General features: G+C 37.6%; 1 protein-coding gene across 3 annotated transcripts in view; it reads left to right on the top strand.

The window, feature by feature from the left end:
• Window positions 1-26,083, top strand: part of LOC145981044 (uncharacterized) — a 36,619-nt gene that overhangs the window by 8,017 nt on the left and 2,519 nt on the right. For 2 of the 3 annotated variants that reach the window (XM_083114141.1, XM_083114142.1), the window contains exons 3-11: window positions 2,351-2,535; window positions 3,194-3,267; window positions 6,256-6,439; window positions 10,634-10,725; window positions 11,546-11,636; window positions 13,193-13,550; window positions 15,849-16,153; window positions 21,568-21,729; window positions 23,618-23,783. In XM_083114141.1, the coding sequence (XP_082970267.1) occupies window positions 2,351-2,535; window positions 3,194-3,267; window positions 6,256-6,439; window positions 10,634-10,725; window positions 11,546-11,636; window positions 13,193-13,550; window positions 15,849-16,153; window positions 21,568-21,729; window positions 23,618-23,783 (1,617 nt within the window). The remainder of the gene's footprint in view (window positions 1-2,350; window positions 2,536-3,193; window positions 3,268-6,255; window positions 6,440-10,633; window positions 10,726-11,545; window positions 11,637-13,192; window positions 13,551-15,848; window positions 16,154-21,567; window positions 21,730-23,617; window positions 23,784-26,083) is intronic. The other variant, XM_083114144.1, reaches the window with a different exon arrangement.

Raw genomic sequence — 26,083 nt, forward strand, 5'->3', positions numbered from 1 at the left:
TGACATTTCCCCACAGAAAAAAGTCCAGAGGAGTCAAGTCGGGCAGCCTTTTTTTTTTTTTTTTTTTTCTCTTTGGAGGCCATTTAAGAGGATCCCCCTCTCAATCCAATTGCCAGGGAATTGGTTATGAAGGAAGTTCTTGACACAACGGACATAATTCGATGGGGGGAGGACGTCTTGTTGGAACATGTACCCATGAGATATACAAGGTACAGCATACTGTTCTAACGTTTCAAGGTAACTTGCTTATTACGTAACTAGCCCTTACAAAGAAGAAAGGCCCAATTACAGAATCTCGTGTCAAAGCACACCACTCATTTAACTTTGGGCTGTCGCGTTCATGTTCAATAACTGCCTGTGAATTTTTGGTATGTCAAGACTATTGTCTACCAAACACCTGTGCAAGGGTTGGACGATCTATGAGAAAGAATTATCAATGCATGTGCTCTTGTGACACATCAAACGTTGCGCAACGTATGTATTGAGGTTGAGTACCGACTTGATGTTTGTCGATCCACCAAAGGAGCTCACATTGAGATCTACTGAGGAGAGTACTGCAATTTTCTTTTGCTTATCATAAAATTCTATGATTCCCTCTTCCAAATAAATGTAACCGGACATTTCTATCACGAACGGTTACCAAATTATTCAAATTTCTTACTGGTATATTTTCAACCGGACACACTGTATTATCTTATTGTATTTCATAGGTACATCCCTGTTCCATATTAATCTTCGAATGCTTTGATATAGTCCACCACCCATTTGTCCTCCTCTGTTTACCTCCTCATCTATTCTTCCACTTCTCTCCATTATGCTTCCTACATATTTGAAGCTCTCCACTACACTCAACTCTTCCACGCCAATCTTTATTCTTGGTTCATTTCTGGCTCTGTTTTTTGTTGTTATTAGCACCTCTCTCGTTTTCAGCACTGAATTTCATTCCTGCTCTTCTGGTTTCCTCATTCCAACTATCAAACTGTCTCTATACTTCTTCTTCACTGTTTCCCTATATTACCAAGTTTGTACGAGGCGTATTTTAAAAGTAAGTACCGTTTTGAAATTCCGCCGCTGCGGTCGGTGTCCCGCGCATGCGCACTGTGTACCTACATCTGTTGGCAAGTTACAGACACCATTGCGGCAACAATCGATCGTGTATACATTTGCGTTTGCGTATTTAAAATGCCTCCGCCGATTGAGAATCCCACCGACTGTGAAATACGTGCTGTTACTCGTTTTCTTAGTGCTAAAGGCGTGAAAGCAGTTGAAATTCACCATCAGATTTGTGAAGTGTACGGATAAAACATTATGAGTGAGGGAATGGTACGCAAATGGGTAAGAGCTTTCAAAGATGGCCGAAAGAATGTTCATGATGAGGAACGGAGTGGGCGACCCTCAGTGATCACTGTCGATTTGGTGCAGAAAGTCGACAAAAAAGTGAAAGAGAACAGATGCTTCACGGTTTTTTTCGTTATCAGAGGAGTTCCCTGAAATTTCAAGAAGTGTTATCTACGAAATTGTTACCGAACGCGATGGGTACCAAAAATGTTAACAGGCGCACAAAAGCAAACGTTTATGTAGCGCCTTGACTTTTCTTGTGCGTTATGAAGCTGAAGGTGATGCGTACTTAAGCCAAATTGTCACAGGCGATGAAACATGGGTGGCCTACGTTACACCCGAAACAAAACAACAATCCATGGAATGGCGGCATTCAACATCGCCCAAGAAAGTGAAGTTTAAGCAGACAATTTCAGTCCGGAAAATCATGTGTACTGTGTTTTGGTACAGGAAGGGGGTGTTGCTTGTTGATTTTTTGCCTCGTGGTGACGCAATAAATTCTGAAACATATTGTGAGACTTTAAAAAAACTGCGCCGTGCCATTCAAAACAAAAGGCGCGGCATGCTGAGTAAAGGGATCGTTTTGCTGCATGACAATGCCTGTCCACATGCGGCCAATCGAACTCAAGATCTCATCGCATCATTTGGATGGGAACAATTTGATCATCCTCCATACAGCCCTGATCTAGCACCCAGTGACTACCACGTGTTTTTGCAACTGAAGAAGCATCTCAGAGGTCAGCGCCACGATGACGACGATAGCCTCAAAATGGCCGTGTTGCAGTGGCTGTGAACTCAGGCGGCAAACTTCTATGACGACGGAATACAAAAGCTTGATGTTCGATAAGTGCTTTCTCCTTGTTTTTTGTACATATCAAAACGATACTTACTTAAAAAATACGCCTCGTATAAACATGTGTATAAAGATAGCAATTTGTTTACATGAGAAGAGTTTTGATTTGCTTCTGTAAACATTTCCAGAAATTAATTGACATTTTTCAAACATATTTAGATGAGCTAGACAGCTACATGTACCAAACAGTTGGCCACCATGGAGTTGGGTTGTATGCTGAAGCCATGGGTTTGCCCCTGTTTCGGCAGATTATTAAGGGAACCGCCTTGGAGCAGGGGAGGATATACACACAGACAGCAGAAGACGAAGTGGAAGATCTGTATCAGTTGTTGAAGACTGTTACAGTAAGTTTTTGTAGTAAAGTTCATTACTTGTAATTAGGGATGGGCCGATATGAAATTTTGCCTCAACCAATATAAAATTTACCGATAACGATATTCTACCAATCCGATATAGAATTAGAAATGATCCTTGAAGAACCTGAAATGTTCATTGATCTCCTTAATAAATATGTGTTTCCAAGTGACTGCAGTGCAAATGAAGTTGAATATTTAGACATTTACTTTTGTAGAAAATAGGGCATGGAGATTATCCATAAAAATTACAACAAAATGGCATAATTTTGCACTAAATTATAAGATATTTATCGATCCGATACACCGATATGCCTATATCGGCCGATAAGAGTACCGATTAATTGGTCCCATCCCCACTTGAACCTGGATATTGTCAGTAAGTATGTGTGCTTCATTAATTTGTAGATGATTTTATAATCAGTGCAATGCTATGGATTTACTATGCATAGGGTTTTTGTTCCTGCTTGTAAAATTTAATAAAGACAAAAAAAGATCAGCAACAAAACATGAAGAATAAAAATAACATTATTTGTGATTCATAAGTGAGGTTGGGTCAAATATAGCTGATACCATTGTAGTAGTATTGTGTAATAAAGAATTGAGAGCTCCAAAGCCATATTAAGTGTTGAAATTAATTTCCTTTCAGGAAGAAGTAGCAGTAGAAGCCGTTGCCGTGGGAGCCATCCTCTCTGACTATCAAAGGGTCAGAGTTGAAAGTGTGTAAGGAAGATTTCAGTCTTTTAATTCTGTTATGTTTCTTGTCTTAATGTTTGATATATGCTTGCATTAGATACCACTGCTGGGTGATCCCTCTTCAATGTTATGTTCCAACTTATGCTCAGATAGGCTAATCGAGACTGGATCTACAGTTTAAAGTATGATCTAACCTGCTGTCACTGTGCCTCCAGTAAGCCTCTTGATTACAAGGTAACAGCAGGGTTGTTAAGAGTTCCAGGAACCTAAATTGCAATGGGTTCTATTGGGTTCCGTAACAGGACCAGGAACCATTTTTCTGGTACAATTTAAAATTCGGCCCAAGTTGTGTATTGTTTCATTCCAATACGGAATTTGGACCGTATTTATATTGATCCGGGAATAAAGTTCTTGGGCTGCATTTAAATTCATCTAAAAAACAACGTTTACTAGACCGTATTTAAATTCACCCAGAAGAAAGGTTCCTGGACCGAATTGAAATACTTCACATATAAAAAGATTCTTTACGGTCCAGAACCCATTTACACTTGGTGATTTTGATTTAAATAAATCAAATTTATTTAAAATTCCTGAACGTTTAACAACCCTAGGTGACAGCCTTACTGCTAAGCCATTTGAGAGGCCGCAGCATGCTGCAGATTGTCTTAATACTTGTTATGAACTAACTGTACAGTCAGCTGCATAAATAATCCCAGACAATTTGTAAAGACTAATAATAGAAAAACAATAAAGTAGGGATGGACCCAATGTGGTCTCCAAATGAATGTAAAAAAAATGAACATTATAAAAATAAAACGAAGTAAGCTTTCATTGGTTAAAGAAAAGCTTCTCTAGGCTTTTACAAGACTAAGCTTGTCAACGTAATAATGGAAGAATTGTATTCAACTGGTAACATTCAAAAAATATTTAATTTACCAAAACTCATGTAGTCACAGTTACCGGAATAGTAAAAATAATTATAGAATAACGATTTTGATCAGATTTATTCAATAATTTCTATTTTTGTAGGTTTACTCATTGTTTTTACACGTGTTAAAAGTTTAATTTGATCATTTTGGTGCACATTATAATATTTTGCATTAGGAAACCAATCTAATGGAGATTCTAGAAACATTCTTCACTTTTGAAGTGAAACTGAATTATGTTAGTCAATGGTTAAGGCCACTTTGTGTGCTTTATACTATAATTATTTACCAGCTTTTTAAGTTTGTGTTATCTAAATAATATATAATCGTGTATTCATTCTATTTGGGACGGTGGGTGAGACTATTTTAAGGTGGGCTAGAGCCCACCCAGTAGTGATGCACTTGGACTGACCTATATGTAATCTTTGCCTATACCTACAAAGTGTCAGCATAAAATGTACAATGTAGTGATTGCCAATAATCTACTGATCCAAAATAGATCTGCAGTTATTTTGTGAAGATCCAAAAGGGTTCATTCACTTACTTAATGTTTGTAACTAATTCTTCAATTTGTTTTACCATTTCAAAAGAAACAGCGTATTTAAATTTTTCTTTACAAAACCAGGTCGCACGAATTACACATTTACTTTCATAAAAATATTTAAAGTGATAGAATTTTGCACATATAGATATATTTTAGGGATGGGACTGATTAATCGGTACTCTATCGGTATCGGCCGATATAGGCATATCGGTGTATCGGTTTATCGGTAAAATTACCGATTATTTTACCGATCCGATATATTGATTATTTTCTGATAATTTAGTGCAAAATTCTGCCATTTTGTTGTAATTTTTATGGATAATATACATGCCCTACTTTCTAAAAAAGTAAATGTCTAAATATGCAATTTCTCTTGCACTGCAGTCACCTTGAAACACACATTTATTAAAGAGGTCAGTGAACCTTTCAGGTTCTTCAAGGACTATTTCTAATTTTATATCGGATCGGTAGAATATCGGTTATCGGTATCGGTAAATTTTATATCGGTACTTTATCGGTATCGGCCAAATTTTCATATCGGCCCATCCCTAATATATTTGTTTAATAAAGTTATTGGTAATTTCACTAATATGCTGATATGCCTTTATTACCCAATGCCAGTAGCGTATCAATTATTCTGTTGCATCTCTACAATAAAAATAAGTGTAAAAGAATTCAAGTTCCAGTAAAATATATGTTTTATTCCTACATTTTTATCAGAAATTTATTTCGAATTTTGAATTTATTTTAGGGATGGACCCATGTGAAATTTTGGCCGATACCGATAAACTACTGATATAAAATTTACCGCTAACCGATATTCTAATGATCCGATATAGGATTGCAAATAGTCCTTGAAGAACCTGAATGTTTCATTGATCTCCTTCCAGATTACTGTAATGTAACTTTCCAATTTTTGCATTTACTTTGCCTCCCCGGTGGCGCTGTGGTAATCAAGGGGTCCCATGTTCAGTACCTGGTGGAGGTACATAGTGGTTCGGACCCCGGATCAGTCCCGATTAGCCTTACTATGCATAAAGTGGACTTAAAACACCAACTCGATCAATCAATTATGAATTTACTTTTTTTAAAAGTAGGACATGGAGATTATCCATAAAAATTATAACAAAATGTTAGAATTTTGCTCTAAATTATAAAATATTTATAGATATATTGGATCGGTAAAATAATCTTGTCCACTGATATGCCTTTATAGACCATCCCTAATTTATTGTAAATTAGGCTTTTGTGTAAATTATTGGTGTGTGTAAAAGAGACAAGTAATTTTTTCTTTCTTTCTCGAAACCGTGTTAAGAAAAATTGTTAAACTGTGTATTAAATACATTTTTTAGTAACATTGGATCTGAAAAATATTTCGTGTGCATTTGAAGCACACTTAACAAATACAGTGGGACCCTGATTTTACGTTCCTCAATTTTACATTTTCCCGCATTTCAAGTTTTTTTTTAGCTTGGTCAAAATGTAAAATCAAGGTTTCACTGTAAGACATCCACAATGTTGATTGTAGTTTCACTCTCTTTGCAGGTGCTCTCGGCTTGGTCTTATTTCCCTGGCATATTTGTGGCGAAGGGACCAATCAGAGTTGCTACAAGAAATGATAGATTGTCGACTTAATGCCATAATAATCAAAGTAGCATCTCTAGGATTAGATCCAGGTCTTCATCTTGGAAAAACCATTTCAGAAATGCAACCACACTTACAAAAAATGGTGAGTACTAGGCCTTGTTCTTTTGAACATTGTAATGTATATTTTTTTAAGACACACATTTCTAATCTAAGGACATAAAGATGGTTAAATTAACAGAAGTTGAAAATGAAACGGTAGAGATTGGTCTTAAAATGGAATATAATGTTTAAAGTGTGGGAAAATAAGAATCACATTTCCATTTAACTCTTGGGTAGTAGCTGCTGTAGCTCTTAAATTAATTTTACTAGGGTGAGCCATAAATTTGTAGTGTTTCAGTGTTCAACCGTGCACCACATAACAACAACAGTCGCCTGTTCCGAGAAATATAGTTCATTGAAGCGTGTGGTCCTTTTGCAACATTCAGCCAATGATTGACAAAGCCAGGTAACTGATTTTGATGCAAAGAAACTCGCATTATACCATTTGTCTTTTCATCATATCCTCCAAGGAATTCAACAGTCTGCCCCTCCAGAAGGGCATCAGAATGAAACGGATGCCATAGGCCGAGGCAATAGGATTTCAAGGTCATCCAAGTCCTTAATTTTTCTTGAGTTTGCGCAACCTGTGGCAAGGGACATTACATTGCACGATCACCTTTTTTCCAGTTCACCATTGCTGGGTATCACTGGAACAGAACATGCTAGTTCGTGTACAAGTTCCCATCAACTGCATGACCATGTGGCATAAGCTCAGTAAACAGGACTCTCAAACGTTCCACACATACACATACAAAACTTATTGTCGTGTGGATTTTTCATCGATCTGTTATGAAGGGTGACACACTGCTTAGGTTGTTTTTGGGGATTGGCTCATGCGGAACCATTCGAGATCAACTGGAACAAAAACTGAGCTGCTGCAGGTGGTTTGAAATTCATGGACTTTTTCTGCTAACATTCAGGAGCTACTTCCAGGGTGCTCTTTAACATTAGAGATAGGGCCTTGTTTTCTGTGGTTACTTATCAGTGGACCAACATATTTATGGTCAATAAAAGATCAAGCTTATGGTTACAAAAACTAGGCATATTTCGGGATGAAGAGCAGTACATAGAATGGCATGAATAATAAAATGATGAATAAAAACCTAAATTTCATGTAGAAACTATACTTATTACACAAAATTAACATTTCACTTTTTATAGCACATTTATGTAGTTATCAGAGTATGAAGTTTATTCCTGTGTAAAGAAGTCCTCAAATATTTACAGCAGAATTAATCAACTTTCCATGACTTGCATAACTCGCAGGATAATTCAGAGATCAGAAGGTGTCACATCGGTAAATAAACCTTAAATTTCATATTGCATCTAAAGATATCAGTTTGGCGGTTACGCGGAGATAGGTAATTAACTCTGATACACTTACTATTCATTTTTCTGCAAAAGTTTTTCTCAGCGATCGATTTTGCCACTCGTCTGGTGGCTTCGTCAGGCTTGAACTGTCTTGCTGCGGCCAACGTGGTTCCTTCTTCTTCCGCTTGTGCTTGTGGTGGCGCTAGTTGATGCAGCACTTTCACTTTTTGTCATTCTCGTGCAGGTGTAGAGCTTCCTTCCGTTGCCGCACCTCAGGTTTTTGGTGCTGCACAAGGCGGTTCCAGATCTTGTCGTCTGCTTTCGCGGGGCGGTGTTTGCTCGTTTGCGCAGGCAGTCTTTTTTGCGAAAGCTTGGGGTCTGTGCTTGGTTTCTTGTCGCAGGGGGGGAACAGGTTGGGTGGGCGCTTGTTGCAGGGTAGGAGCAGGTTGGGTGGGAGCTAGTTGTTGGAGAAGAACAGGTTGGGCAGTTGTGCATACTCCTGATGGTGGGAAGCCAGGGTTTATTTAGGGGCCCAGTATTGGTGTTGAGGTGAGCAAGCATGGTCACTATTGCGTAGGTTTCTTTTGAACACCTACCTAGTGTGGATTTTGCTTGCATGATTATTTTAGAAGAGCCTATGCTATGTTTTCGTCTATGAGGTGGCAAGAAAGGCCTGTTCTTATCCTCCCAAGCCTGTGGTCAGCATCATGCTCCTTGAGCCTTTCATCAAGGTGGCGCTTTGTCATCCCTACATATTTGCTTTCACATGCGCAGGTGACCATGTAGATGCCACTTCTTGCATTGGGGTTGGTGTAATAACGTTTGAAATGGGTTAGGTGGGAGGCTGTGGAAGCAGGGGGCTGGTCTGCTACCTTGAAACTGTGTCTGGAAAGAACTTTTTGGATATTTTTGGTTAGGTCAGGATGTCGGGGGAGGCCGATCCATTTTCCTTCCGTCTTTTCTTGCTGGGAGGGTGGCTGGTTCATTTTTCTTGCTTTGGTAGTGTCCAGTAGTTGGAGGAGTTCCTGTCGGCTGTACCCATTGCTGATTCCAAGGGAGATGATATGCTCAAATTCAGTTTGCAGGTCTTCGGGTTCTGAGGTGAGGTTGATGGCCCTTTGGAAGAAGTTGATCCAGATGTTGTTTTTTTGCCGTGCAGAGTGACCTGAAAGTTTGTGGATGTATTGCATTCTGGAGTTGGGTTTTCTGTATAGAGTTTGCCATTTTTCCTGCCTATGGAGAGATTAGGTAGTTTAGTGTGCTGTCTTTTTCTTCCTCTGGTATGAAGTGGATGCTTGGGTGAGCCGAATTAAATAATCTTACAGCATCTTGCAAGTGCTCAGGGTTTTTGTAAAGGAGGATGGAGTCGTCAGCATACTGCCTGTAGCCAATTCCAGAGAGGATGGGTGAGGACAAGACATTGGTTTCTATTGCATTCATAACTATGTTGGAGAGGATAGCAGATAGAGGGTTTCCCATGGCTAGTCCTTCCTCTTGATAGAAGAATTGGCCTTCGAACAGAAGGGCAGAGGTTTCAAGGCAAACTTCCAGGAGGGAAATGATTAGTTCAGTTTCATATGAGCTTTTTGTGTTAGATAATAGCCACTTCTTGGTTTCACTTACGGCTAGGCTTCTTGGTATGGACTGGTACATTTCCTGGACGTCTATGCTGGCCATTTTTATGTTGTCAGCTCCCACGTATCCAATGACAATTTCCTTTATTTCCTGGCTGTTTTGGACACAGTACTTCAGACGGTGGCTGTGTTCACTGATCTTCTGTTGTAGCCATTTTGAGAGTCGGTTTCCTGGATGCCGGTGACTATTATACGGAGGGAGGGTTCCAGGTTTGTGGGTTTTTGGGATGCCATAGACTGCAGGGATATCTGGGTCATGAACTTTTAGGTTCTTCCTCTCCTCTTCTGTGAAAAGGGGGAAGGAGTCAAGTGGCCTGTAACCTTCCGAGTTGAGTTTTCTTTCATTTTCGCTGAGTAAGTTTCCTTGGTAATTATTACGTATTGGTTCCCTTTGTCCGCACGCATGCACCAGAGATTGTTGGAGGAGAGCCATTTTTTGAATTTCCGAAGTTTGCTGCTAAGTTTGGAGTGTAGTTTAAGCATCCCATGGGGGATCGGCAAGATCTGGAACCACCTTGTGTAGTGCCAAAACCCCGAGGTGCAGCAACAGAAGGAAGCTCTACACCCGCACGAGAACAACAAAATGTGAAAGTGCTGCATCAACTAGCGCTGCCACAAGCACAAGCGGAAGAAGAAGGAACCACGCCTGACGAAGCCACCAGACGGAGTGGCAAAATCAATCGCTGAAATAAACTTTCGCGAAAAAATGAATAGTAAGTGTATCAGAGTTAATTACTTAAATTTCATGTTTAAGAGTTTATTTTTCATTTAATTTGCTGTTCATTTCGCATCATTGCATGACAAAGGATGGTAGTAAAATGCACCTCACACCTTTCAAAAACATGAAAAATTAACACTACAATGTGTTTTTTCACATTCTGTGTTTTCGTCAAAAATGAAATATGCTTGCCCCTACTTATCAGCAACCTGATGTCTCCAGAGCAGTAGCGTTTGGATCATTTTCTTGATGTTGCATCACATTCCTCACTACTGATTTCTCTTGCTACAGCTGTGACGCTCAACATGTTTTTTCCATAGTGGCACACAAACTATTAGTTTCTCATACATTCATGAGTCACAAGCCCATGGATGTTGGCTTCAGCACGTTTTCCTGTCTGCTAACACAGACATGTGATGTGGTCAGTAACTATTCACTGTGCTGCGCATTTAACCACCTGTTTCGAGTTCTGGCAACCTCTGTCTCACAAAACACTATGAATTTACAACTCACCCCGGTACTTCTTTCAAAACATGGTAGTTCCTAATGTATTATTTGCAAACTTCTATTCTAGAGAGAAAAGTATGGGCTGAATGTTTGTGGTGAAGGTGGAGAGTACGAGACGTTCACTCTAGATTGCCCCTTGTTTGCAAAGTCCATTGTTATGTAAGTATTATCAGATATTTTAATATTATCTCTGTACATTGTCCTGCACTGTAGCCATATGGTCTAAGGCATCAGGCTTTGGTTTCGAGCACTGGTTCAAGTCTCCTGGAGGAATCGTATGGACTTTTCTCCCGAGATTTCGACCTGTGTATGGGACCTGTGGCCACCCACCATCGTGAGGAAATTGTGGAGCTATGAATAAGTAGCATAACCGGGTCATGGGAAACCTGCGACAATGACTGGGGGTTCGTCTTGGTGCACACACGTCACCCTATATTTTTTTTTAAGTTCACTTTTATGCACAGAGATGCTAACTGGATCTACAGTTCAAAGTAGAAATTTTGTGGAGGGCAACATATTTAGGCTAAAAGAATATTTTTTCTTGTTTGCATGATGATTCTTGATTCTGCATGAAAGAGGGGCAGCTGACTCCTGTCCCTTCCCTGTCCTCGCCACTAGATTCACTATAAATCTTCAACCTCTTTGTTGTTCATGTTCGTAAACTAAAACTATACCTTGGCCCCCTCAAAATCATGGTTCAACTGTACTGTTTAATCTGTCCATCCAGAAGAACAAAAACGAAAAATAAATAAATTGTATTTATTAGTCTTTTACTTTGCTTGACAAAGGGTACAGTGCAGAAAATATTGATTTGATTTCCCTGCTTGGTGAATATTTTTTGCTTCTCATCTGTGTAGTGTTCTAATGGAAGATTTTGGCTACAAACCTTTTAAAAGTAAAATTATTTTACACTTTGTTGTTTGGATTTGTCATCCATTCTGACTTGCCTCATTCAATTTTATGTATTGCCTTATTTCAGAGATGAACAGGATACTATAATACACTCAGACGATGCCATTGCTCCTGTGGGATACATTAATTTCAAGAAGATGCACCTGACAGACAAAGAAGTAAGTATATTTCCGTAATTCCTGAAAAGCAGTTTTGTTCTATTGTTCTCAAATTTGTTAAATATTAGTGTAATAATGAATCTTCACAAACACTTTTATATGTAAAATATCCTTTGGCACTAAATCAATCATAACCTTCCCAGATACACTAGACGAAAGATAAAACTACAAGTGTTATGCCCATGTTGTCAGCACATTAAAAACGATCTCTAGAAACACATAATTTATATTTTGGTTGCTTTACTTTGCTTCTTTACTTATTGGGTTAATCACGATGATGAATTGATGATGTAGGTGATGATGCTACCTCCTGCCGTACTCATGGTTTGAACCTGCAATTTTTTGTAACATTTTATCTCGTTGTATAATTGGTTCTTGAGAAAGATGTGTATGCAGTATGTTGAAATGCTGACCACATCCGATTGGATAGTGCTAACATTGTTGCCTTGTAATCAAGTGCCCGTGGGTTTGATACCTGATGGAGACACATGGCACCGTGGTTTGGGTCCTACTTTAAACTGTAGATCCAACCCCGATTAGCCTTCCTGTGCATACAGTGAACTTAAAACAAGAAATCAAGAATATAATTGAACAATACAACTTTTTTTTTTGTGAATTTTATGTCAGTGCTGAAATTTTTCGCAGGTGTCACAGTTCGTTTTCAAGTAATATTAATAGTAGCTGAAATTCTGTAATGTGCTCAACGTTTTCATGTACTGCATGCTGCATGTACATTTTTCTCAAGAACTAACAATACTAAGTAATCTAATGTGTTATTTTCCTGTAGTTTACGGTTATTACAAGCATAAGAAAACAGTTTTTTCTTTGTGACGTTTCAGGAGAACACACGCTCCTTTCATCAGACATTTATTTTCATTTTGACAAAGAAAAAACTGTTTTCTTATGCTTGTAATAACCGTAAACTACTGGAAAATAATTCTATCATGCAAGCAATGCGTACATACAAGAAAAACAGTCTAATGTGTATTGCAAAATATATTAGCTGGCAATGTTATAATAATTAAAGTTCAAAATAGTATATTTTTGACTTGGCTTCCATGGCAGAGTGGTCAACATGATGTGCTGTAAAGTCAGAGGTTTCAGGTGTGAACCCTGGGTAAATCATGGCTACATAATTGTGTTTATCTCAACATTCACTCGCATATGCATGATTAGCTCAATTGGTCAAAAAGCTATACAAAACCACCAAATTGGATAGAAAGAGCCATGATGGTCTGGTGGGAGACCCAGATTCTATTCCCAGGGTGGGTGACATAAGGTTGGAATTTTTCCGGGCTTGTCCCAAAATAAAATGGCTCTGGGGCTCACCCAGCCTCAAATCAATGGGTACGTGGGGTGTATAGGCAGCCAGAGCCTGCTGCTAATCACGTCACCTCCAAAATGGCCGAGATCGAGAATCTGCTTTCATGACACGGTGCTATATGCACGGGGAACTTTACCTTTCACCTTTTTAGATGGAAAGAATGTTTATCTTCTTCATATTCTTTGGTATGATGGCATGATATGAGAGCTTACTGGTGTGAAACTGTGGGTAGAACTTTTCAGTTGTATTTCAGCCTGTGGCTTCCATGAGGGAGCGGCTAAGCAGCGTTTCCGTGAAAACGCCCGAAGACTATTTGTGCGACCTTGAAGAATCTGAACCTGGACCTTCGGCTGAAAAGACTGACGAAAAGGAAGAGGAGAGAGAGACCGAGGAAACTACGACTGAAATAAATTGTCAGCACATAATTGTGGATAATTCCATTGAGTTCAGTGAATCTTTGGAAGATTCCTCTCTGCCAGACAATCCAGTTACGCAGAGGAACAGTGCCGGGTGGATTTGGGTGGGGAATGTATTTGGCAGTGCAGAAGATGCCGGAAAGGCCACCACGATTGCTCTGGAGAAGTTAGAGTGTAGGTATTCTCTTTCTTGGTAATATTCTGGTAATTATGATTTATTATTCCAAATAAGATCTTCACTTTAATGTACCTCCCTATCTGTCATAGCTTCCCATTTCCAATGTGATAGGACATATTAGGACATTTTTTCCCCATCATTGGTGCAACATACGAAGAAGTTAATTTTTTCTTGAATTTGCAGCAACTCTTTACAATTATCTGTACAAAATGGCACTGCGTAAGACCCTTTTATTATATAGTGCATGTGCTGGCAAGTGGTAGTGGTGGCCAGTTTCACATTTTTCTACTTAGTTGGTGAAAATTGAACATTTGGCAGTTGTAAAGTTTTTAAGAAGGGAAAATGATAATGTTTTTTATAATCATGATCTGTATTGAACAACACAATATATGTTTCATAACACTATGATTGTTAGTTTCTGAGAAATAATACTTTCTTTATGGGTGGTATATAATTTGAATAGCTATCATTTAATTATGAAATTCACTTTTGCCACACAATACGTATTTATGCAAAATGAAATAAAATTATAGATTTTTGCTAGGGATGGGACAGATTAATCTGTACTGCATCAGTATCAGTTTATTGGTAAAATTACCAATTACTTTATCGGTCCGATATATATCTATAAATATCTTATAATTTAGTGCAAAATTCTACGATTTTGTTATAATTTTTATGGATAATCTCCATGCCCTGCTTTTTAAAAAAGTAAATGCACATTTATTAAGGTCAATGAACCATTCAGGTTCTTCATGTATCATTTGGGATTTTATATTAGTACTTTATTGGTATTGGCCAAAATTTCATATTGGCCCATCCCTAATTTTTCTAAAATTTTTGCCCCCCCAAATTTTTTCCATGATTTTGGGACACTTGCATTGATTTTTCATGTTTACAGAACCCTATCATGTTATATATGGTTGTAAAGCTTGAATCCTGCAGTTTCTGAATATGGAAACAGTATTCCATACAAGATAACGACACTAATGTGAAATGCGGTTGAAATAAGTTCATCAAAAAATGAAGAAACGTTCTGATTTTTATGGTACTTTGGATGAAAGAAAACATAAGGAAAAAGATAATAAAAATTAAAATGTATTACTGGCCAAATAATATGACATACATAGAGTGTGTAAATTCCTTAATGGAAGAAATCTTGTGCTGCTAACTGCTATTTGGAAGGTCCTGAATGTGCCTCGTATAAATGTTACATGAGTCACTGAAAGAAAAAGTATATATTTTGAAAAAGAAGGAATGAGCAGTTGAATAGGTGGGTCATTGCATGTCAAATCAACCAAATTTTTAAAAAATGGTTGCATGACCATTTTAGAGAAAAAACATTTTTAGTACATACGTTTGTACACGTTTCTAGATATCAAAACCAATGTTCAAAAAAATTTATTGTCCTTAGTTCTCCTGGGGCAGCCATTTTTCCAACATGGCGCATGGCTTTTTTTGCTCATGTAGCAGTATACAGAAACCTTAATATCTCAAAGACCTGAAACAAATTCATTTTGTAGCTAATGAAGTATACTTCCTATGATATTCAGGTATGTTTTTCTTGGTTGGTTCAGCGGTTCATGTGACCCCTCCCTGACTTGATGGAAAAGTGTCCCAAAATCATGGAATGACCCTGCCCGGTTTGATGTTGGCTGTCAGAATTATTACATGCATAGTACGCACCACAGTTTTTGGGGGCAAAAATTTTGGAAAAATTAGATATGGGCCAATATGAAATTTTGGCCGATACCAATAAAGTACTAATATAAAATCCCAAATGATACATGAAGAACCTGAATGGTTCATTGACCTTAATAAATGTGCATTTCCAGGTGAATGCAATGCAAATGAAGTTGCATATTTAAGACACTTACTTTTTTAAAAAGCAGGGCATGGAGATTATCATTGAAAATTATAACAAAATCGTAGAATTTTGCACTAAATTATAAGATATTTATAGATATATATCGGACCGATAAAATAATTCATTTTGTAGCTAATGAAGTATACTTCCTATGATATTCAGGTATGTTTTTCTTGGTTGGTTCAGCGGTTCATGTGACCCCTCCCTGACTTTTGATGGAAAAAAAAGACAAAAATAGAATTTAGAAGTTCATTCTTTCCCCGAACAGACTTTAGTTGAACATAGCTGCCGTCACCCACGAGAAGGTAGCACTAATCAATCTAAACAAGGTAACCAGTTTGACCCGACCTCCTGATTCTTCCCCACTCTCCCCAAATTTTGACACTAACTCTATTCTCTCCTTATTGTCTGCTTTTTTCTTTTCCAGCTCTTCTGTCAACTCAAGATCTACTAGTTTCTGACCTTGTTGCCTTGGGTTTATACATTAGTGATATGAACCAGTATGCTAGCATCAACGCAGAATACATTAAACGCTTTAGTCTTAATCCTCCTGTAAGAATTTGTGTTCAGGTGCCACTGCCCAAGGAATCTCCTATTCTATTGGAAGCCGTGGGTTTTCACGCCTCAGACGAGGCTGTAGAGGACGTTCGGGATGATCGCCACACCATGCACGTACAAGGTGTCTCTCACTGGGCACCTGCCAATATTGGACCCTACAGTCAAGCTGTGAGGGTAAGATAAAATGTGTGTTTATGGACGACTAAAAGAATGGTTTCAGTGTAAAGGGTAGGCTACAAGTATGGGGGACTAAACAGGAGGTTAGTTGTATGTGAGTACAATTTCACCACGAGGGAAGCCCACAATAAGGTATAGTATTTCATGTAGAACATGGTCGTTATTTTTTTATCTTTGGTATTACTTTGTTTTCATGCACAGGAATGTTGCAGAAATTCCATGTCTACAACGACATTTTTATTCATTTGGTTTCTTCACTACTTCTCTCTGCATTGTAGGATTAAGATAGTAACCATATCATAACTACTACTACTACTACTAATAGTAATAATAAAGTCTTTGCCACCATTTAATAACAATCTGGGAATGTGGCAAACAGATTTATGAATGTCAGCAGGAATTTTTATTAAGGATACATAATTAGTTGACTAGGCATATACAGGGGATGGACAAAAATATGGAAACACCTGCAGAAATGCACATTACCTTTATTAATATCGAGTAGGACCACCTTTGGCACGCAGAACGGCCTGCAGTCAATGTTGAATGGACAAATACAGGTCGCAGATGGTTGTCAAAGGGATGTCGTACCATTCTTCCTCCAAAGCAGCTGCAAGTTGTTGTAGAGACGATGGTGGTGGGTAGCTGGCTCGCACCTTGGTCTCCAAAACCAACCACAGGGGCTCAATAATATTGAGGTAGGTCTGGCGATTGTGGAGGCCATGGCAGATGTGACACTTCATCTTCGTGCTCATCAAACCTTTTCTGGACGATGTGAGCTGTATGAGCAGGGGCTCTGTCATCTTGAAACACGGCATCACCATCTGGGAACAAAGTTTGCACCATGGGATGCAGCTGGTCACTCAAAATGGTGATGTAGTCCGTGGCAGTGACATGTCCATGCAGGGTGATGATGGGTCCGGCAGAATACCAGGAGATGGCTGCCCAAATCATTACTGAACCACCGCCATGCTTCACTCTCAGTAACAGACAGTCTGTATCGTACACTTGTGCTGGCGTTCTCCACACGTACACTCTGCCAGCAGTTGGAAACAATGTAAAAGATGACTCATCCGACCAGATTACAGTCTTCCACTGCTCCATTGTCCAGTTTTTATGGGCGTTGGACCACTGTCTCCATCTAGCAGCATGGTCAACAGTCACGAGTGGTTTGGGAATTGCAGATCTGCCATGAATACCCTGCTTGTGGAGTTCTCTTCTGACTGTTTTGACGCTAACATGGTTTGTAAGCACTGTATTCAGCTCAGCAGTGACTTTTGGAGCCATGGTGATCTTCTGCTTGGTCACAATCCTACCCAATGTGCATCTGTCTCTGTCACGCAACACACACTTGCATCCACGCTGGTGCTTCGCTGATGCGGTTTTTCCGGAAGTCTCGTAGGCAGTTATGATCTTCGAGACTGCCTCTTGATACACCAAACATTTCCGCTACTTTCGTCACGGAAGCTCCCACATACGCGCACATACAATTTACCCTCTTTGAAACTCTGTCAGCTCAGACATGATTCACGATAACCTGCACGGACCGGTCGCTGAACTGTAACTGGCCCATCTGTCAGGTTGGCCAGGGTGTATACCTTACAGGAAGTGACAGTGACCACAGCACCACCTACCATTCAGATGCAAATCGTGTTTGAAATGGCTACCTGTTTTATACCAGGTGTTTCCATCTTTTTGGAGCACAGCGAAATGTTAAAATATTTTCACTGAAATGACACTTACTTGTTAGTCTACGCACGTTTTTAGAATTGGACCATCTCATCAATGCAAAATATGTCTTTATTTTTTAACTTAAGGCAAGCAACCTATTCACACTAACTAGTTGAAAGTCTTAGATAGGCCTGACTTGGGTGCACGGAAAAATCTTGTAAGACTAAGGGCACCGTGAAACAAAATTTTTTGGGAACCCTTGACATACAATTTAAACTGTGATCTGAACCACCATATGCCTCCACCAAGTTTCTAACCAAGGAATTTTGATTACAAGGTGTGATGTTAGATGTGTTGGCTTTGATTCTTATTATTTTCCTCTGTTTCTCTTTCTTTTCTTGTTATTCCTAGTTTTCTTTCTTTTCTTGTTTAGCATGTAAACATAATGTCTACATTGCGATATTAATTACAAATTCCGTGTCAAAGTTTGGAAACAAAATTTAGTGTAATTGAGTTTCTGTTTGAAGTATGGAATTGGTGTATTTTTTCCTATAATGTTTTTTTTTTTTTAGGGATGGGACCGATTAATCGGTACTCTATCGGTATCAGTCAATATAGGCATATCGGTGTATCAGTTTATCGGTAAACTTACCGATTATTTTACCAATCCGATATATCAATAAATATCTGATCATTTAGTGCAAAATTCTGCCATTTTGTTGTAATTTTTATAGATAATCTCCATGCCCTACTTTCTAAGAAAGTGAATGTCTAAATATGCAATTTCTTTTGCACTCAGTCATCTTGAAACACACATTTATTAAGGATGTCAATGAACCTTTCAGGGTCTTCAAGGACCATTTCTAATTTTATATTGGATCTGTAGAATATCGGTATCGGTAAATTTTATATTCGTACTTTATCGGTATCGGCCCATCCCTAGAAAAAACTTTCAATACTTGAACCAGAAATTTAATGCTGTGTGTGACAAGAAATTTGTAATATCACAATAGAGATGCTTCATTTACAAACTAAAAAAAAAAAAAGGGGCTAGAAAAACCTGTGACCATCTCATCAAATCCTTGAACCTTGTTACCTCACATGGGGAAGACTAAATCACTAGAAATCTTTGTTAGTGCCAGAAACAATAATAAAAATAAATGCAAACTGATAATTTATCTTTTGCACCAAATGTTCTGGGTTTGAGTCCCCGTCTGGACATGTATCACTTGTCCTCATCTTCACAGTCAGCCCAAAGAGAGAGAAAACTGATGGAAAATAAGAAGAATTCAAAATTTTAAATGTTTGTGTTTGTATCCTTCCATGGTGGCTATACAGCGTGTCCCGCTTATACATATAATAAAAGAAAAAATCATAACTTCTAAACAAACTGTCAGAATGATGTGATTCTTGTTTCATTTTAAAGAATGACTCAGAAATGTTATTTAGCAACACATTGAGTGGTAGTTGCGCATGCACAGGAGGCAGAATGTCTTGAAAACTTATATTATCAGTTCCTCAGTAGCCATTCGTCATGTGGTCGCCACAAGAAAAGGTGTTTTGTGTTTTAACGTTGTCTGAAGTGAAGTCTGTGACACTTGTGCAGAGACGATTTCGTGGACGTTATGGTTTAGGTACTAAAGAAGTAGTTCCATCGTACATTTCAATAAAGAAATGGGAAATACTGTTACGCGAAACCGGTTCATTTCTCAAATCTTGTTAGAGACTTCCTGGACGAACATTTCAATGGAAAATGGATAGGAAGAGGTTTGAATTTTATTGAATGGCCCCCACGGTCACCAGACTTCACTGTGTGCGATTTTTTGTTGTGGGGGTGTGTTAAGGACAAAGTTTACTGTACACCGGTTAGAGATTTGCAAGAATTGCATGAAAGAATTGTGGTTGCAGTAAGCAACATTACCCCGCACATTCTTCAAAGCGTGTGGCTTGAGGCTGACAACCGGTTTGACATTTGCCGTGCCACAAACAGTTCACATGTGAAAGTGCGCTAGTTTTCTTGATTTACAAAAAAAAATTCTGAGTTACATGTTTGTACAAAGTTTTGACAAAAAATATTGGTAAATAAAAAAGTTGTGATATTTTCCTTTTATTATATGTATGAGTGGGACACGCTGTATTTTACACACACATACAAACATTTGGTTCTCATTTGCTTCAGATTCTCTGATATTGCACACTTGAAATAAACATATTAGGTTGTCTAATCTTTAATTCTGCTATTGTAAAAATAACTTCATTAAATTTATTGAGTTGTAAAATCTCATCATTATGATGGGAAAGAATAATGTATTTGTTTCTAAATTTGTCTAGCTGTCATGTTGTATAATGCATTTATTTGTAAATGTATAACTATTGACAGCTATTCTCAATCAAATTTAAAGATTTTGAAAATAACTGACATCCGTGACTTTGAAATTACAGGTTGAATGTCAGGGACTACACAAATATTTGTGTATGTATGGTAAATTTGTATTTTATTATGTATGTATGTATTATGTTCAACCAAGGTAGGCATGTACTAGTACAAAGCTTACACATGTAAAATTTGGGTGTATTTGAACTGCTTTCACTTGTAATACTTGGACATTTTTGTATCGGCAGATATATTGTTTCACATATTATGTGTATTAGATAAGAAGCTTTCATATAATCATTACAGCAATTTCATCATTTTTCCTTGCTAATGTATGAAATGATTCCTGTTGACTTCTATTAGTGTCCAGTAAGTATTGTATGAAAACTGCACATAAAATATCTATTATTGTTCATATTTCAAGAGTTCATTTGTTTGTTTTGAATCTTTTCTCAAAGTACCAAATGAACGTGCCCATGTTCCACCACACCACTTGCATGTGTGTGTGGACAGTGAAGATAATATACTACATATATTTTTAAAAATTACTCATCTTGGCACACCATAAGTTTGTTATCCTAAATTTAGACAAATTCACTTGACTTGTCATACATTTTCAATAGAGGAGCACATACATGTTGAAAGATGTCACATTTAAGAGCTGCAGTGGTGTAGTCGGTATAGTGTCGGACTATCACATTGGAGACCCGGGTTCGATTCCCAGGGTGGTTGATCTAAGGTCGGAATTTTTCTGTCTTTGTCCGTGCATAAAGTGGCTCTGGGACTCACTCAGCCTCAAATCAATGAGTACTGGGGGCATCCCTGGATGGTAAAGACAGCCGTAGTGTGGTGCTGATCACATCACCACCAAAATGGCTGAAATTGAGAATGTGTGGAGCCCTACCTCCACATACCCTAAATGTGCCTTCACGACACGGTGCTACATGGACTGGGAACTTAACATTTTTACCTTACTACATTTAAGCAGCTTTCAGACCAAAGTGACACACGGCACATGTCACTTGTCACTTCTGTGTGAAATCTCCCTTAAATATAAAAATAATGTCCACAAAATCTTTGTTAAATTGGTTGCAGGGCTACACATAAAAGACAAAGGATTAAATGTATGAAGTGTGAAATATAAGTTAACAACCTTACAGTGTGTCAGTGAGTATTTTTATTATGGCACATGGCATGAGCATTCAATAAAAATGCTGGATATATTTTGTACATAGAGTGCAGTAGCATGCCTGACGTGTGCCAGTATCAACATACTTTTGCATTCTGGTTGCTTACTATCCAAAATTTACTTAAATATATTTTTACATCAATGTTTCCTGCTTCTACATAGCTGCTGTATTTTTAGGTAGGGGACTTTATATACGTAGCGGGCCAGATAGCTCTCGTCCCAGGAACAATGCAGTTGTATGATGGAGGAGTGAGGAAGCAATGCAGGTTGGCCGTCAGGCACTTGGAGAGGATTGTTAAGGCAATAGATTCAAAGACTGAACTGAGAGATGTTGTTCAGGTGTGTGGTATTAGATTTTTCTTCTGTTCAGCAAAAAGATGTTAGCCAATTGGTGCTGCTTAACTTTGTAAGTGTGTGAGAATCACGAATGGACCAATATGAAGTTCGCATATAAAATATGTGTTTATGTCCATGAGACAGATTAATCGGTGTCAGCCGATATAGGCATATTGGTGTATCGTTATGTTGGTAACAGTACCGATAATTTTACTGATCCAATATATCTATAAATATCTTATAATTTAGTGCAATATTGTGCTAATTTTTATGCATATAAATATATATCCATTCTGTACTTTTTATTTTAAAAAAGGGAATGTCTAAATATGCAGCTTCTTTTGCAAAAGCTTGGTTCATCTGGTAATATACATTTATTAAAGAGTTCAATGAACCATTTGGAATTTTATCAAATCGGTTACCAGTATGTAAATTGATATGGGCCAAAATGTTATATTGGTCTGTCCCTAATAAAAATAAGAAAGTGGCAGAATTTTGCACTAAACGCATGGCCATGAAAATAGATGGCTGGGCAGAATTATGCTGGTGCCACATGTTGGAAAGGCAAAGCGAGGATGGGACAAAACTCGCTGGTTCCCATGTACTGTGTGGCAACGTTAACTGAACTGTCATTTCTGCCTGATCTTTTTTTTCCTTATGTGAACAATTGTGGATTTAATTATGCATTTGTTTTACTTTTATACCTTTTAATTGCATAATTACAATGCCACTGCTTTCAGTAGACTTCTGTAAGTGTAGTCATGTATATCTCTGAATCCAAGATGACCCCCATTTTTCAACAAGAGATTACAGAAAAACTATTTTCAAAACTTACAAATGGTTACCTTATTACAAGTAACTGAAGGAGACAACAAAAGTACCGGTACACAAAAAATAAAATCAGATACAGACATCCCTTAGTCAGATACAGATCCCACTTAGTCCTCCTCACTGGAATGGTCCACAGAATCTGCAGTGTCACTGCCACTGTCATTGTCATCTTGCTTTTCTTCCCATAGTAGAGCGTCTTCACTCCCATCTAATGCATTTGTTACACAGCACTTCTTAAAGCCTTTCACAATTGATGCACTGGATATTCGTGTCCAAGCAGTCTGAATCCATTCCACAATTAGAGATACTGAAGGCTTCTTCAACTTCCTGGTAGGGGTCAGGGCATGGCCACCTTGAAGCAACCAATTGCTGTACAGCTGCTTGAGCTGGTCTTTAAATTTTAGAAGTGGGATCTACAACGTCCCACAACAATTGATAAAAGAAATGTTCGCCACAACACTCACTACGTGGTATCGCACATCAATGCTCAAAGTGCATGCAAACGTTCAAGGCTAAAGCAGTAGGCATGGTAAAGTTAGAGCTTAATGGAAGCTCGTGGTTCTGTTCAGTAAAGATTGAAAAACTCCACATCATATGCTGTGAAAGCAAGACGACCCCATACTTCTGGGCACAAAATTGCTGCAAAATACCTCATCTTGGATTCAGAAATATATGGTATATAGTATAACTGGGTATCAATTTTCACATTTGTTTGTTCATTGAGCATTAGTTGTGACTAATGTTTGTAGGTTCAGAAATATTGCATTGTAAAACAAAAAAACTATCTTACAATATGCAATGTCGAGAAGTAAGCAAGCATATTGAACACTGAATATAATTTTGTAGCATTGAACTGTCATTTTTCACACTTAATTTGCATATGAAGACCATGTAAAATAATAGCATATTGGTGTAAACTTTCTCTATGTTCTTTAATGTGTTACCTCAAGCAACACTTGCCTAGAAATCAAGAATTTGATCCCATTACGGCAGCAAGAAATGGCCAGATAAATGCAACTTTATCTCGGTTCAAAGCATAATGTAAGTGAATTCTTTGCAGGGTATTTGCTATGTCACGCATCCTTCCCATGTGGTGGAAGCCCGCGAGGAGTGGGAGAAGAAAACAAACAATGCTATAGTGGACTACTTGGTCGTACCTGGACTTCCACGAGGAGCTCTTGTGGAGTGGCAGATATGGGCGCACAGGCATAATACAAGATTTGAGTGTACGTATGTGGATTTTGGTTTTCTGAAGGCAGAGAAGATTAGTTCGTGCTTTTTTTGCACAGTTGTAGTATTGCCAAAAATTTCTTCCGTACTTACGAACATCCCAACTGCACAAGCAAATGTGAATGGGACAAATTAATCAGTACTCTCTTGGTATCAGCTGATATGGGCATATTGGTCTATCAGTTTATCGGTAAATTTATCGATCCCAATATATCTTTAGGGATGGGACTGATTAATCGGTACTCTATCGGTATGAGCCAATATAGACTTATCGGTAAAATTACCGATTATTTTACCGATCCGATATATCGATAAATATCTGACAATTTAGTGGAAAATTCTGCCATTTTCTTGTAATTTTTATGGATAATCTCCATACCCTAATTTCTAAGAAAGTAAATGTCTAAAAATGCCCTTTCTTTTTCACTGCAGTCACCTCAAAACACACATTTATTAAGGATGTCAATGAACCTTTCAGGTTCTTCAAGGACCATTTCTAATTTTATATCGGTTATCGGTATTGGTAAATTTTATATCGTTACTTTATCGGTATTGGCCAAAATTTCATATCGGCCCATCCCTAATAAATATCTTACAATTTAGTGCAATATTCATCCATTGTCTTATAATTTTTGAGGATATAAACATTTAGTTTCCATTCTTTACATATTTTAAAGTAAATGTCTATGCAGCTTATTTTGCATTGCAAAAGCTTGGTTCAACTGGTAACACATTTACTAAGTAGGCCATTGAACCATACAAGTTCTTCAGAAACAATTTGGAATTTTATATCAGATTGGTAGTATGTCTGTTATCGGTATTGGTAAATTTGATATTGGTACTCTATTGGTATCGGCCAAAATTTCATATCGGTCCATCCCTATTTTGTTTTTTTAAAAAAAGGCTGGAAAGGTCTGTGGTGCTTGTCACTTTGGTGTGAAACCCCCATGTCACTTTTATCTCAAGGCTTCCTGAAAGGTTTTGGTAATATTTTTATAACCGATCGACGTTCTTTCCTCGGCAAACTGACATCCAGTCGCGATTATATTTTTAAAAGGAATTAATGAAAATTGTTTTTTGCTTACATCATACGTTATAAGAAGTTCAAGTTGAAAATTTATATAAGTATTTAATTACTGACCCAATAATGGTTTTAACTTTTTGAGAAATAAAATTACCAGGAATCAATAACTAACGAACAATGTATTAATAGAAAATTAACAACGTCGAAGCATGCATTCTTACATATTGTTCAGTATACATATATAGAATAAACTAAGATTTTGCTTTTCGATATCACTTTTATATCTCTTAAGGTTCTTTTCTATAAAACAAGATACCAAGTCATTTCGTATCCACATGTAAAATCTTCCAACTTTGCGAAGTTTTTATCGATACAATTAGCATCAAATATTCGGTTCACTCGACGAACAAAATTAACACATGTTATACATAAGTTCAGTAGATTCTTCAAATTCAAAATAAAAGATACTTGTCCACATTAATAACTTATATCTTGCATTTTATGGCTATATGCAATCCGAAAATACTTATCTGAAATATCCTTAGGAAGATAAGATGGCAGCCAATTTACGTCTTTCCGACAGGTCACTATTTTAATGTCCTTTGGACCTTAACAGCTCATCACGTCATTTTTTTTAAGTCGAAAGACAAACACGATGCTTATTTCCACCGAATTATCATGTTTCACGGATAATTCTTGTTTTCATCAGAAAAATAGACCCAATTTAAGTCTCTGTCAAATTTAACGACTCCATCCTCTGAGTCAGCGATCTTTTAGATGAAGCAGTGTATTCAAACTCACACTGTTACAACCATATGCACAGAATACAAACTTGATAATATTTTTCAAGTGACAATTATACAATTGTACAGATATAATACATGAAAATGATTGTAAAATAAAGTAGATACAATGAAACAGATATTACAATACTCTATTACTTGTTTACGTATTTTCTTTTTACCATTAAAGGTTATTTTAAGTTTTATAATTTTGGTGGGAAAAAGGTTTTTTTACGCACATCTTAGATTTTTCCCTCTATGAGAGTTGGCTATGTTTCACAACTTTATAACTTTAGGATTACTCTTCAAGGCGCTCATTGTAACAAATCTTAATTTTACCGACAAAATTCTACCAAAACTTATTTCAAATGATTTGTACGTGTTAGTAATACATATTAAATACATGTTCGTACCAATATACTTATGAATGATCAAGTAAAACCTGTTGAAAGCAAACTTATGTGCGTGTGCGATTTTGCATAAATTGGCA

Source organism: Lepisma saccharinum, chromosome 28 (genome assembly GCF_977018435.1).
Source record: "Lepisma saccharinum chromosome 28, izLepSacc3.1, whole genome shotgun sequence".
In the NCBI taxonomy this organism is placed as follows: domain Eukaryota; kingdom Metazoa; phylum Arthropoda; class Insecta; order Zygentoma; family Lepismatidae; genus Lepisma; species Lepisma saccharinum.